Consider the following 13,151-nt stretch of genomic DNA (forward strand, 5'->3'; position numbering starts at 1 on the left):
TTATTTATTAGAATAAAATTGTAAATTTTAATAAGAATATTATATTTTTTTAAAATATATAATTTAATTTTAATGAATATTTAAATTTATAATTTATATTTATTAAGTTTTTTTTATGCTCGATAAAAGTTTGAATAAGCTCGTGAGTCATGAATATATTCGTTAAATAACGTTCAAATTCAGTTCGATTATAAACAAGTCAAATTCAAACATTTAAGAGTTCGACTCGATTTGATTACACCTCTAGTTGTCATATATATATATATATATATATATATTATTTTATTTTTTTGATGAGGTGAATATGGAAGGGCTTCTCAGTGGGGCCTAAGAGGCCAACATGTTAGTATGAGTGCTAATCAAAGTCTAAGATGGCCTAGTTGCTGACCTAGGAGTGTTTTCTTTCGATCGATTATGCCGATCGGATAGACTCTCTACGGGTCCCCCCTCGATTTTGTTGGACTTGTCTTCTCTCGATCGATTTTGTCAATCAGACAAGCTCTCTAAGGATCACACTCTTGGCTCGACTCGTCTTCTCTCGATCGGTTCTGTCAATTGGACAAGCTCTCTAAATTCCCCACTCTTAGCTCTATCGGATCCATCTTCTCCCGATCGATTCAGTGGATCGGACAGACTCTTTAGGGACCCCACTTCTGGCTTTGTTGGACCCCTATGAGACTCTGCTTCCCATTTTCTCCTTGTCGCTCTGCCCGTTAGATTGACCGTAAAGGACCCCACACTAGCTCGCTGGGTCATCCTTAGACTTTACGCCCTCCTCGGGGAATATCGTTGTAGCCCATTTAAGCCTCATAAAAGAATGAGCTCTTTGCAAATGGCTTATCTTCTGGTTAACAACCTAATAGGCCTCCCAGCTCGTGAACTCATCTCATCATTAATACAATATGTGAGCTTGTCAGAAAGGCAGAGGATTGTATCCGTGGATAGATAGATACGTAGCATACCCTCCCGATACCTGTGATGTAACTATTGGATATAATGTAAGCATGGTGATGTGACAAGTTGTTTGACAATAGGATAATGTCTAATTAAATGCAGGGATTGTGAGGGGTATTATAAAAGGGGGTTCTTTTTCGCTGGTGTAGATACATGCACACATATCCACACACGTGCCCTTTCTTCTATTTTTGTGCCACGACTATTTTCTGACTTAATCTTCAGAGTAGTTGCACTAGGGAACCCTAGTCCGCTTACTGACGATTTCATTCCTCCCTTTACTACTGTCTACAGGCGATTCCTGGAGTTTTCCAACCAAGCAATTCTCGGAGTTCTTCAGCTATGTCAGCCACGCCACATCATCAACAATCCACTCTCCACCTCTTTCGGATGAGATCATAAATGATATGTTGCCCGATGCCTCCTACGCAACCGTGAGCGACACACTTATGTAGCGTTGATAGCTTGATTTCTTTGTATTATTAAATTCATTTTATTCTCTCTCCCCTTTCGCCCTCTATTCAAAACCTAGCCCTCGACTTTTAATCTCTTGGCTTTCCTAAATTTAAATTTTCCTCGCTCTCGCTCCTTCCTTCGCCATCATCTTCTGCTCTATCTTGCTCCTACCGACAATCAAAGCAAAGGCGCTGCAACCTAAGTAGTCGTATGTGTGTTCTCGAGCTGGCTGGAAACTCCCTAAACTGCCACTGTAAATATAGTCGACGCTGCTTTGCTTAGCACTCCTCTCCATTATCGATCATAAGTCTTTCCACTCCACTATTTATTTTTTTAACTCTGTATAATATTTTTTATTAGGATTTATCCTACAACGTACAAGCCTTAGCTACTACATATTGTAGTAGCTACTTAGACAGTCCAAACAATATTTTCTTATCATTTTTTATTTATATAATTCGCAGGGAACTTATCAAACATCACTGCCCATATTTCATAATCAATGGTAAGTCGTTTCATTTTAAGTTGTAATTCCCTCTAATCTTACTATATTATTAGGATTTAAGTTGTAATTCCCTTAATTTTAATATATTATTAGGATTTAGCTACTATAACATGTAGTAGCTAATTGTCCAAATAGCTGCTATACATTGTAACAGTTACTTGGACATTTAGCTGCTATAACGTGTAACAACTACTTCGACATTTAGTTGTTACAACGTGTAACAACTACTTTGACATTTAGTTGTTACACATTGTAGTAGCTAAATGTTCAAGTAGTTGCTACAACATGTATCAGCTATTTTGACATTTAGCTGCTACAGTTGTAGTAGCTACTTAGACATTTAGCTGTTACAATGTGTAGCATCTACTTCGACGTTTAGCTGCCACGCGTTGTAGCAGCTAGTTGGACATTTAGCTGCTATAATGTGTAACAGCTACTTGTTAAGTCGTTTTATTTTAATTTATAATTCTCTTTAATCCTAATATATTGTTTATACGTGATTTTAAATGGTCTATTTAATTAATATAGGGAAAAATATATGTTGTCTTTATTGCGTGTCAGCCAGGTATTTATGACACGCGGATAGAATCATCTACACAAGTTAATCGTTTGAGGATACTATACACTAGTCCTTCGAGAGTAAACATGATGCAATAAGAGCTTTTAAAGCCTATAATATACAATCTTACAATGTTAATAATTTTTTTTTGATAAAATTTAATTTTTTGGTTATATAATTTACAACAAATATGTAAATTTATGTTGTTTCAATTTTCACATTTCATTCAATGGTAAGTCGTTTCAATTTAAGTTGTCATTCCCTCTGATTCTAATATATATTATTAGGATTTATGCTACAACGTACAATCCCTAATTGCTACAATGTGTAGTAGTTATTTCAACAGTAGCTGCTACAACATGTAGCAGCTACTTCGACAGCTAGCTGCTATACGTTGTAGCAACTACTTGGACACTCTAAACAACCTTTTCTTACCATTTTTTAGTTATATAATTTGTAGGAAACTTATCAAACATCATTTTCCTAAATTTATTTGATAGTAAGTCATTTCAATTTAAGTTGTAATTCTCTCTAATTCTAATATATATTATTATGATTTATGCTACAACGTACAAGCCCTAGCTATCACAACGTGTAGCAGTTATTTCGACATTTAGTTGCTATAACATGTAGTAGCTACTTAGACAGTTAGCTACTTAGTTGCTACAAATTAGTTAATAGACATTTATATATGTCATGTTGTTATTTTTTATATCCAGTATTATAGTTTGCATGATTAATACATTTTAATGTATTATGATTTAAGTTGTATCACTATAAGAAAAAAATCCTAACAATAATTTTTTACTGTTGTTGTAGCCCCTTTAGAACTATTGTTAAAGATCATGTTGTTAAAGGGGATGCTCAAAGGTAACAGTTAAAAATCATTGTCTTTAAAAGTATAGACAATAGTTTTACAAAGGTGAAAAACCATTATCTTTTTTTAGATAAAAATAAAAAAATTAATATAAAATTTTCTAGTATTATAAATTATTTAAATATAAAATTTAAAATTAAAATTTAATATAAAAGTTTTCAACATTCCAAAATAATATTTACAACATTATGAAAAAAATTTATAAGCAACCAACATAATAACAAGTAACAACACTAATAAAACAAAGGTAGAGCAACATATCAATATGAGATTTTTTGATTAGATGTTGATGAAGAGGCAACACTGTAACTCTTATTGCTTCTTAATATGTTGAAGCCTCATTTTTTTTAACTTTTCGATGTTCTTTCCAGTATCCTTGAGAACTCCTGCTCAAATAAATATATATATTGCAAATTAGAAATTATAATTGTATACCTAACAGATTGATGTAAAGTCTTGCTGGTGTAACCTCTTAAGTTTCGCAAATTCATTTTAACCCATCTTTGGTTTCAACACATGGCATGAAAAATATAAAACCATAAATAAGATTATAAATCTAATAACTACAAACATCATTAAAGGATTACTAGTTTAGAAAATCTAAGTAGCAACTACAGAAAGTCCCTCAATAAAAGGAACATAAACTTTAAAAATACTTAAGAGTGATGAAACATAAACTTCATATAAAATGTATGTAGCAACATTAACTTAGAAAATGGACATAGACACATCAAATGAGCTGATGGAAATATAAATATCGAGCAAACTACACAAATGTTTTCAAGGTACTTAAGTGTGTTTATTTTTGCAGAAAAGTAGAAAAAATTAGAAAGCAAGAAATCTATATTAAGTATTTTATTCATTCCTTGCTGAGATTTCATTAATTCCTTGCACATATCTTATTCCAGTATTCCAATTTGCAAATATAATCAATATATCTCTCAAAACTTCTTGAATGTAAAATATACAATGTAAATGAAAAAAATATACATGTAACAATCCATCACAACATTAATTCTCCAACTCATTTCACCAGGACTACATAAAATATGCATATAATAATCCTAAAATTACATAAAATGGTTTTGGTTTAGTAGGGTAGTCCGATGGAGAAACAAAGTACCTTTATGTTTAAGTTCCAAAACAAGCTTATGGAAATCGTCGTTGCATGATTAATCCTAGTGAATGAGAAGTGTTTCCTAAAGAAAAGAAACATATAATTAGTGATAGTTTATGCATAGCATTGGAAAAAAAAATAAAGTAAACTTGAATTACCATTACATTACAGGTAGCTGAATAATCTAACTTTGAGTCCACTATGATGTGCCTCGCCATTTCCATCTTCACAAATTTATCAATATAAACATAGTAAATTTCATATATACATAATATCATAAATCATATGATATGAATCTCTATTGCTTTGTAACTACAAGGAAAAAGATGTAACAAAAACACACGTACAAGCTTATACCAAGAACAGGAATTTTCATGGAGATTTTTATCTAAGAAACAAGTCTATTATTTTCTCTTGGAATCACAAGACCTATTACATTATCAAGCTAATGCATAGAATACCAATTTAAATGTTAATAGTTTATAAAGCATATTCATCATCAGATTTTTGTCCTCACCTTAAGAAAATCTTGAATATACTATTTTGAAGTCATTAACATGATAAGTTTTTTACTAACCGTATCAGGAATGACTGCTGTGATTAATTGAAATAACATAAATCTTTATTTTTGAAGGTCGGTTGTAGAGAGACAGGCAATGATATTTATATGAATATATGAAATTAATTAAAACCTTGTGAAGAATTGCGTTTAAACGCGAACCTTGTTTTTCTCCTTTTAGAAGCATACCATTACCACTATCTATTGAGTAAAAAAACAATCAATATAGTGCGACAAAAGCAGCGACATAGATTTAAATCAAAGCAACAAACCTAGAGCATGTAATGTAACCTAAGTTAATCTATCCTAATTACATTCAAAGGAAGGGCACAAACATAATGGATTTAAAACTAACAAACAATGCAAACAACTAACTAAAGGAATTATCAAACTAAAGTCTAATTACTTAAAGAAAACATTCCATCAAATACCTTGCAAGCATCACCGTATTTGGGTTGTTAAGGATAGATTAATTGGTGAATGACTTTATTTAAAGTGGGTGTATTAATTTGGTTAACCCACGTCAAGTCCTCAGTGTTTGAATAAATTTTGCTAACAACAACTACGAGAAAAATGAAGCACCAATGCAAAAGCAAATCAACCACATAACTCCACATAAGAATGAATCACAACACCACATTCAGAGGTAAATCTTTAATCCGAAGTCCTATAATCATTCAACACTATTGAATCAGATAGGAGAAGAATCAAAATTCTAAAAAAAATCAAAACTCTAAACAAGAGGAGAAGAATCAAAATACTAAGTCCTAACGAAATGCTTACGATGGAGGCGAAGCTTCAAAAGAGAAAATGAGTCGTCACAATAAGGTTGATAGATGAAGCTAAAACACCGTAGGCCACCGATCTACTTTCAATGAGAATCTTTCGAAATATTTGTCTCTCACTTGATTTAGGGGTTAAAACTTTTGTTGGAACCATGAGGGCAAAATGGTAATTGCACAATATAATTTTACTTTCACGTTGTGCATGATAATATATATTAGGATTAGAGGAAATTACAAAATTAAAATGACTTACCATCGAATGAATTATGGGAAATGATGTTGGACAAGTTTCCTGTAAATTATATAACCAAAAAAGATAAGAAAAGGTTGTTTGAAATATCCAACTAGCTGCTACAATGTGTAGCAGTTAACTGTCAAAGTAGCTGCTACAACGTGTAGTAACTAGTTATCGAAATAGCTGCTACACGTTGTAGCAACTAGGAATTTTATGTTGTAGCATAAATTCGAATGATATATATTAGGATTAGAGGGAATGACAACTTCAATGGAAACAACTTACCATCGAATGAAATGTGGAAAATTGAAACGACTTAAATTTGCAAGTTTGTTGCAAATTATATAACAAAAAAATTAAATTTTATCAAAAAAAAGATTATTAACCTTATAAGATTGTATGTTGTAGGTTTCAAAAATTCTTGTTGCATCTTGTTTACTCTCGAATGACTGGTGTATAACGCCCTTAAAACGTATAGATGCTTCTATCTAGATATTATAAACACCCGGCTGACATCCAATAAAGATAGCATATATTTTCTAGTGTATTAATTAAATAGATCATTTAGAATAATGTATAAAAATATATTAGAATTAGAGAGAATTAAAACTTAAAATGAAACGACTTATCAAGTAGCTGATATACATTATAACAGCTAAATGTCCAAGTAACTGTTACAACATATAACAACTAATTGTCGAAATAGTTGCTACACATTTTAGTAGCTAAATATTCAAGTAGCTGCTATAATGTGTAGCAACTAAATGTCGAAGTAGTTGCTACATGTTGTAGCAACTAAATCCTAATAATATATTAGGATTAGAGAATTACAACTTAAATTCTAATAATATAGTATGATTATAGGGAATTACAACTTAAAATGAAATGACTTACCATTGATTATGAAACGTAGGAAATGATGTTTGATAAATTCCCTGCAAATTATATAACTAAAAAATGGTAAAAATAAATATTGTTTGGATTGTCCAAGTAACTGCTACACGTTGTAGCAATAAGAACTTGTGCATTTTATGATAAATCTTAATAAAAAATATTGTATATAGCTGAAAAATAGACAATGGAGTGGAAAGGTTTATGATCAAGAATGGAGAGGGGTGTTAAACAAAGCAGCGTTGGCTATATTTCTAGTGACATTTTAGAGAGCTTTCAGCTAGATTGAGAATAAACATGCTACTATTTAGCTTGTAGCGCTATTGCTTTGCTTGTCGGCAGGAGCAAGATGGAGCAGAAGACGATGACAAAGGATGGAGTGAGAGCGAGGAAAATTTAAATTTGAAAAAGCCAAGAGATTAAAAGTTGAGGGCGAGATTTTGAATAGAGGACAGAATGAGAGAAAATAAAAAAAATTTAATACTATAAAAGAATTGAGTTGGCAATACCACGTAAATACATCACTCACAGTCGGCGTAAGAGACATCAGACAAAATATATATATATATATATATATATATATATATATATATATATATATATATATATATATATATATATATATATATATATATATATATATATATATTTGAAAATTTTAATTGTGCAAAAAGAAGTTTGCTTGATGACCTTTATTATTCATATAAGATGGACCACTGGTGACCAGATTTAATATTTGAAATCTTTAATTGTGAAAAAAGGCAATTTCCCTAATGGCGTTTATTATTCATATAAGATGGACCACTGCCACTGGTGCCCATTGGAAGGGATATATTAATTGTTAACTACTCATACATCATTGTAAGCCAAGGAATCATTGATCAATTTTAAATAATAATAATAATAATAATAATAATAATAATAATAATAATAATAATAATAATAATAATAATAATAATAATAATAATAATATTTGGCACTAACCAAAATAAACAACTAAAATCATTTTAAAATGTTCCAAAATGGAAGACAATTGCTATTTGAAAATGAAAATTAAAGTATTTATTTAATTAACATGTGTTCTTGGACAAAAAAAAAAAAAATTAGAGGAATACATTACAAAAGGTAAGTGATAAAATATCATAAATATTAATATTAAATAATATAATAAGAAGAAATAAGAATGAATGTGAAACCATACTTAAAGGAGACTTATATATATAAATATATAAGCTGGCTTTTAAATTGAGAATATACTCATATTTAATATAGGACTAGAACATGGCAAGCATAAAAGAATTTTTTTTATCGAAATATATTGCTCAGATATGTTTACTTGTGAACGATCGCACAAAGTAAACGGAGAAGATATTCAATGATTCATGATTGATCTCTCTATCAGCTCTACCGAACCCGAGTACACCATTTTCTACAAAAAAAATCTCTGCCGAAGTAAACATAAGAGTGAGTGTAGAAGTAAATCCAAAAGCAACGCCAAGGGTAAATCATAATCATATGTTTACTATTTATCGATAATGTCTCCAACAATAGTTTTCTGAACCAAACAAGTGCAACAATTCAAGCAAAGCAAAGACACGTCTGCATGCGGAAGTAAACAAGGAATAGAGAAAGTCCCAATTGATTCAACTCATTAAGAAGCACTTGCGAGCTTGGCTCTCAACTCCTTCCTCAGTATCTTCCCTGTTGCTGATTTAGGAATGGAATGGATGAAGTAAACCCTCTGCAATCTCTTGTAGAACACCACCTGAAACATGTAGAGCTATCAAAATCAAGGCCTCGCAAAACAACTCTCTCTTCTTGCAAATTCTTTTGTATTGACATTGCGATATCGGTTCACCTGTTTGGATATGAATTCTTTTATGGCTTCTTCGTTGATGTCGGAATTGATAGCTCGAACCACAAAAGCTGCCGGGACTTCCCCGGCTGTGACATCTTTTTGCCTGTAATAAAACATATTGAAAAAGTTCAATGTTGAATTCCCTTTGTTTTAGGGGTTAGGAATTATTGTTGAGCTTACGGGACCACAGCCGCATCGACAATCTCCGGGTGGCTAATTAGCAAAGATTCAAGCTCGGCCGGCGGCACCTGTGTTGAGTTTATGGGAGAATCAATAAGGTTATAATTTGGTAGCCATGGATGAATATGAGACTTGGTACCTGAAAACCTTTGTATTTGATAAGCTCCTTCACTCTATCCACTATGAACACCTCATCATCATCGTCGACGTATCCAATATCTCCTGTGTGCAGCCATCCCTCAATGTCGATCGTCTTCGATGTGGCATCGATATCGTTAAGATAGCCTAAAATTTTATTCTTGAGTGAGTTATATATATATATATATATATATATATAAAGAACAATTCAATATAAATATTTGTACATAGTCTTATCTTATTTTACCCGAAGCTTGCTCTTTGCTAGCTATATGTGAAACTAAATTACTGGTAACATTCGACTTGGTTACCTTTCATGATTTGAGGACCCCGGATGCAGATCTCTCCGGATTTATTCCGACCGAGGGAGAAGCCCGTGTCCGGGTCGACCACTTTCATCTCGGCATTCCTCACGACCGAACCACATGAGCCGGATTTAACCGGAGTCGGATGCTTAGCAAAGGCAGGGCACATCGACAGCACTGGCCCAGCCTCGGTCATGCCGTAACCCTGAACCCAATGGATCGTAAGTTACGATTTTGGGTCGAGTCGACTGGAATGGATTGGATTGGATTGGATAGTAGTGATGAACCTGGCCGAGTATAGCTTGGGGTACTCTGTTCCGGAGCGCGTCCTCCAGCTCCTTTCCCAGCGGCGCCGCCCCGGAGAGTATGATCCTGATGGAGCTGAGGTCGTACTTCTCCACCTCGGGGTTCTTTGCCAGCGCCAGGACCAGCGGCGGCACCACCGCCGCCATCGACACTCGGTGGCGCTCGATCACCTGCAGCATCACCCCCATCTCGAACTTGGGCATCAGCACGGTGGCGGCGCCGGCCCTCAGAGAGCACAGAAGCACCGAGTTGAGCGCGAAGATGTGGAAGAGCGGCAGCACGCAGAGGACCACGTCCTCGCCGGCCTTCAGGTGCAGATTCGGGTTGTCGCCGTCCACCTGCTGCGCGATGCTCGACACCAGGTTCTTGTGCGTCAGCATCACCCCCTTCGGCAGCCCCGTCGTCCCTGACGAGAACGGCAGCGCCACCAGATCATCCGCCTCCACCGCGGCCTCCTCCTCCATCTCCTCCGCCGCCCCCACCACCTCCCAGAAGCTCGTGCAGCCCGCCGGAGCCACCTCGTCAGTCGTCACCACCGTCAAACCCTCACCGATTCTCGGAAAAATCCTGCTTTTCACTCGTACGAAATCACAAACTCAACGGAAACGGAAATAGTAATTAGTTAGAATTATTACTCTTCGTTACGGAGCTTGTCGACGTAGACGGACTGCGTGACGACGAGCTTCGCGCCGGCGGCCTCGAACTGCTTATAGATCTCCGCTGGCGTGGTGAAGGGATTGGCGGTGGTGGCGGCGGCGCCGAGCATGGAGCCGCCCATGAAGGTGAATATGAATTCAGGGGAGTTCTGGAGCAGCACCATAATGACGTCACCCTTCCTGACGCCGAGCTTGGCCAGCCCGGCGGCGGCCTTACGGCACAGCCGATGGGTCTCCGCGAAGGAGTAAACCTTCCCGTCGGCGGCGGAGATGAGGCAGGCGAAATCGGCGAACTCCGAGAGCCGCTGGAAGCAGTAGGTGTGGAGGGGGAGGTAGTTGATAAGGTCGATGTCGGGCAGCCTCGACTTGAAAACGACCGTCTCCGGCGGGTGGATCGCGGCGGATACTTCCACCGGCGGCTCGGACTCATGAGAAGCGACGGAAATCATGGTCGATCTCTAAAGGCCGGAGCTACTCGGCGGCTTTGTGCATGAAAGACGAGAAAATAGTTAAAGTAGACGATGCTGTTTACTTTGAAGGAATATAAAATAGAGAAGAGTAACTCAATGTTTATTCTCTCACCCAAACTGCGTCTCTTTTGTTCTCTATTTTCTTCCTTGCAGGGAAACAGAGCATAAATCTGAGAAGAAGGCGAGATTGGATTGGGAAATGGATGGGAAGCAATTAAAGAGCCAGCTGGCTTGAGGACGAAGGGGGAGGGGGGAAGGCGGGGAAGAGGGGTAGGTAATGAAACGGGGTAGTTAGGAGCAATAAGAGCTGGATCATCTTCCCTTCTTTCTGTCACTCATTTCTCCTGGTCCTACCTACCTTACATTGTCATGAAACCTAATTTGTATGAAAATAGTAACTAATTTGATCAATTGTGTATATAGTGCAAAGAATATATACAAGTGTGTATGAATTTTAATGGCAGTTGATTTAAGAATATCAGCTGGATTAATGGATCACATGTTATGAATATTTTTTGATTTATCTATATATATATAGTTTTTATTTTGGGATATATTATATGTATTTTGGGTTCAAAATAATTTTAAGATTTAGAAGTTGGATTATAACGGGTGTGAGTCAATAAAATTTTTCCTCTATGATTCAAACTTCTCTTTTAGATTATACCGTTCCAAATTAAAAATTTTAAATGTTCATGAGATATTTTATATGTATTTAGGGTTAAGATTTTAGAATTTAGGGATTGAGTTATAATGAGTTTAAATTAATACGATTTTTTTCTAGGGTTTAGACTTCCCTTTTAGGTTATAGTGTTCAAGATAAATAATTTTAGATGTTCACGCGATATAATATATGTAATTATATATTTTAGATTTACGATTTTAAGAATTTTTTTACTTTTAAAAATAAAAAAATAAAAAACAAAGAATCGAGCTGCCTGGATTAAATCCACACGTCTCAACCAAAACTTTTTTTTAAAAAAATTCAAAATACCTGGATTAATTTTGGGCGCTCCAAAAAATTTCTTAGAGACCGTTCCGTAAAATTAACTATTTGAGTGTTAGTTGTGTTAGTGTACATGAAAGCTAACTAGTTAAAGTATCGATCTTGGCCTTCAAACTTAGTTAAATATAACTTATTACAACATGAGTGTTATTGTACAAAATAACTTCATATTATAACTACTATAACCACGATAGCAACTAAATAATAATAATAATAATAATAATAATAATAATAATAACTACAATAACAATTTGTACTCTTAGTCAATATAACTCGTTATGTACTAACCATCTCTGTTAAGTATGAAAAAAAAACAAAAAAAGAAAATGACAACCATCATACCACTCACGTGCACACTCCCATACCTTCTCCTTTTTCTCCCTCTTTTCTTCTCTTCCCCACCAAAGCTTGCAACCCCTTCTCATCTTCTTCTTTCTCTTCTCTAGCGGCGACGAACGACAGATTTCTCCCCGTTCTACTTCTCAAGCACAACAACCCCTTTTCTTCTGATTTCTCTTCTCCTGAAAGCAACGATAGCTGCTGTTCACTCCCAACGACAAGGGCAGTATCCCTCCTCCCTGCTTTTTTTGTTGTTTTTCCAACTCACCACAGCCACCAGAGCTTCTATCGGAGTTAGTTGAGGCCACCGACGAAAAGGAAAAGGTTCTCCTTCCTTGTTCTTTCAACATTTCAGCTATTTCATGTAAGGGATCGGTGGCCGGCTTGAAGGGGGTTGGATAGACGACACCCCTAAATAATCACTTTCTTCCTACACGTGTTAGTATTCGCAGCGGAAATCTAATACTAACTACGAATATGAAAGCTAAAGACAAAGAATAAGAAAGACAAGCAAACCAATTGACACGTCGATGTAACGTGGTTCGGAGATACCTTGCTCATACTCCACGATTGTCTGTAAGATGGACGATCCCTCAATCCATCGGTGGATTAATCCCCGACAAACTCCAGCTAGCTCAAACCTCCTTGCGGGTACAGAAACCTCACCACAAATTCACCAAGACCTCTTGGACACATGGGAAACTCTTGAGCACTTGTAGACTACTAATTTGACTTTAACCAAGTCCAATTTCGTTAGAGATAACTAAGCTTCCAAACCTTGGTTATATAGGTCGCGGGTTGAAAACCCTGCCTACCAGTTAACTGCTAAAACATGCAGTCGACTGTCCTCTGTGGAAATTCGACCGTTATATCCCAACGGTTCGATACCAGTCGACTGCTAAAACTAGCAATCTACTGCTCCACACTGGTCAAACGAACAGAAGCATTCTGTTCA

The 13,151-nt window shown here is 35.5% G+C and overlaps 1 protein-coding gene across 1 annotated transcript; it reads right to left on the reverse strand.

Moving 5' to 3' along the window:
• Nucleotides 1-8,439: 8,439 nt before the first annotated feature.
• On the reverse strand, nt 8,440-11,113 carry LOC121992029 (4-coumarate--CoA ligase 2-like). Its single transcript, XM_042546141.1, has 8 exons — nt 10,964-11,113; nt 10,361-10,863; nt 9,707-10,292; nt 9,426-9,624; nt 9,116-9,261; nt 8,977-9,044; nt 8,797-8,899; nt 8,440-8,703 (listed from the first exon to the last, which is right to left on the reverse strand). The coding sequence occupies exons 2-8, from the start codon at nt 10,828-10,830 to the stop codon at nt 8,590-8,592; spliced, it is 1,686 nt and encodes a 561-aa protein (XP_042402075.1). The 5' UTR covers nt 10,831-10,863; nt 10,964-11,113; the 3' UTR covers nt 8,440-8,589.
• Between the last annotated feature and the right edge of the window lie 2,038 nt (nt 11,114-13,151).

The sequence above is a fragment of the Zingiber officinale genome, chromosome 6B (genome assembly GCF_018446385.1).
Source record: "Zingiber officinale cultivar Zhangliang chromosome 6B, Zo_v1.1, whole genome shotgun sequence".
In the NCBI taxonomy this organism is placed as follows: domain Eukaryota; kingdom Viridiplantae; phylum Streptophyta; class Magnoliopsida; order Zingiberales; family Zingiberaceae; genus Zingiber; species Zingiber officinale.

Excerpts from the sequence above, each read along its gene's own strand:
- LOC121992029 (XM_042546141.1), bottom strand. The coding sequence starts at position 10,830 with ATGATTTCCGTCGCTTCTCATGAGTCCGAGCCGCCGGTGGAAGTATCC. Across the intron at positions 9,262-9,425 it reads GGGTCCTCAAATCATGAAAG|GCTATCTTAACGATATCGAT; the intron begins GTAACCAAGTCG and ends ATAAAATTTTAG. Across the intron at positions 8,704-8,796 it reads AAGAATTCATATCCAAACAG|GTGGTGTTCTACAAGAGATT; the intron begins GTGAACCGATAT and ends TACATGTTTCAG.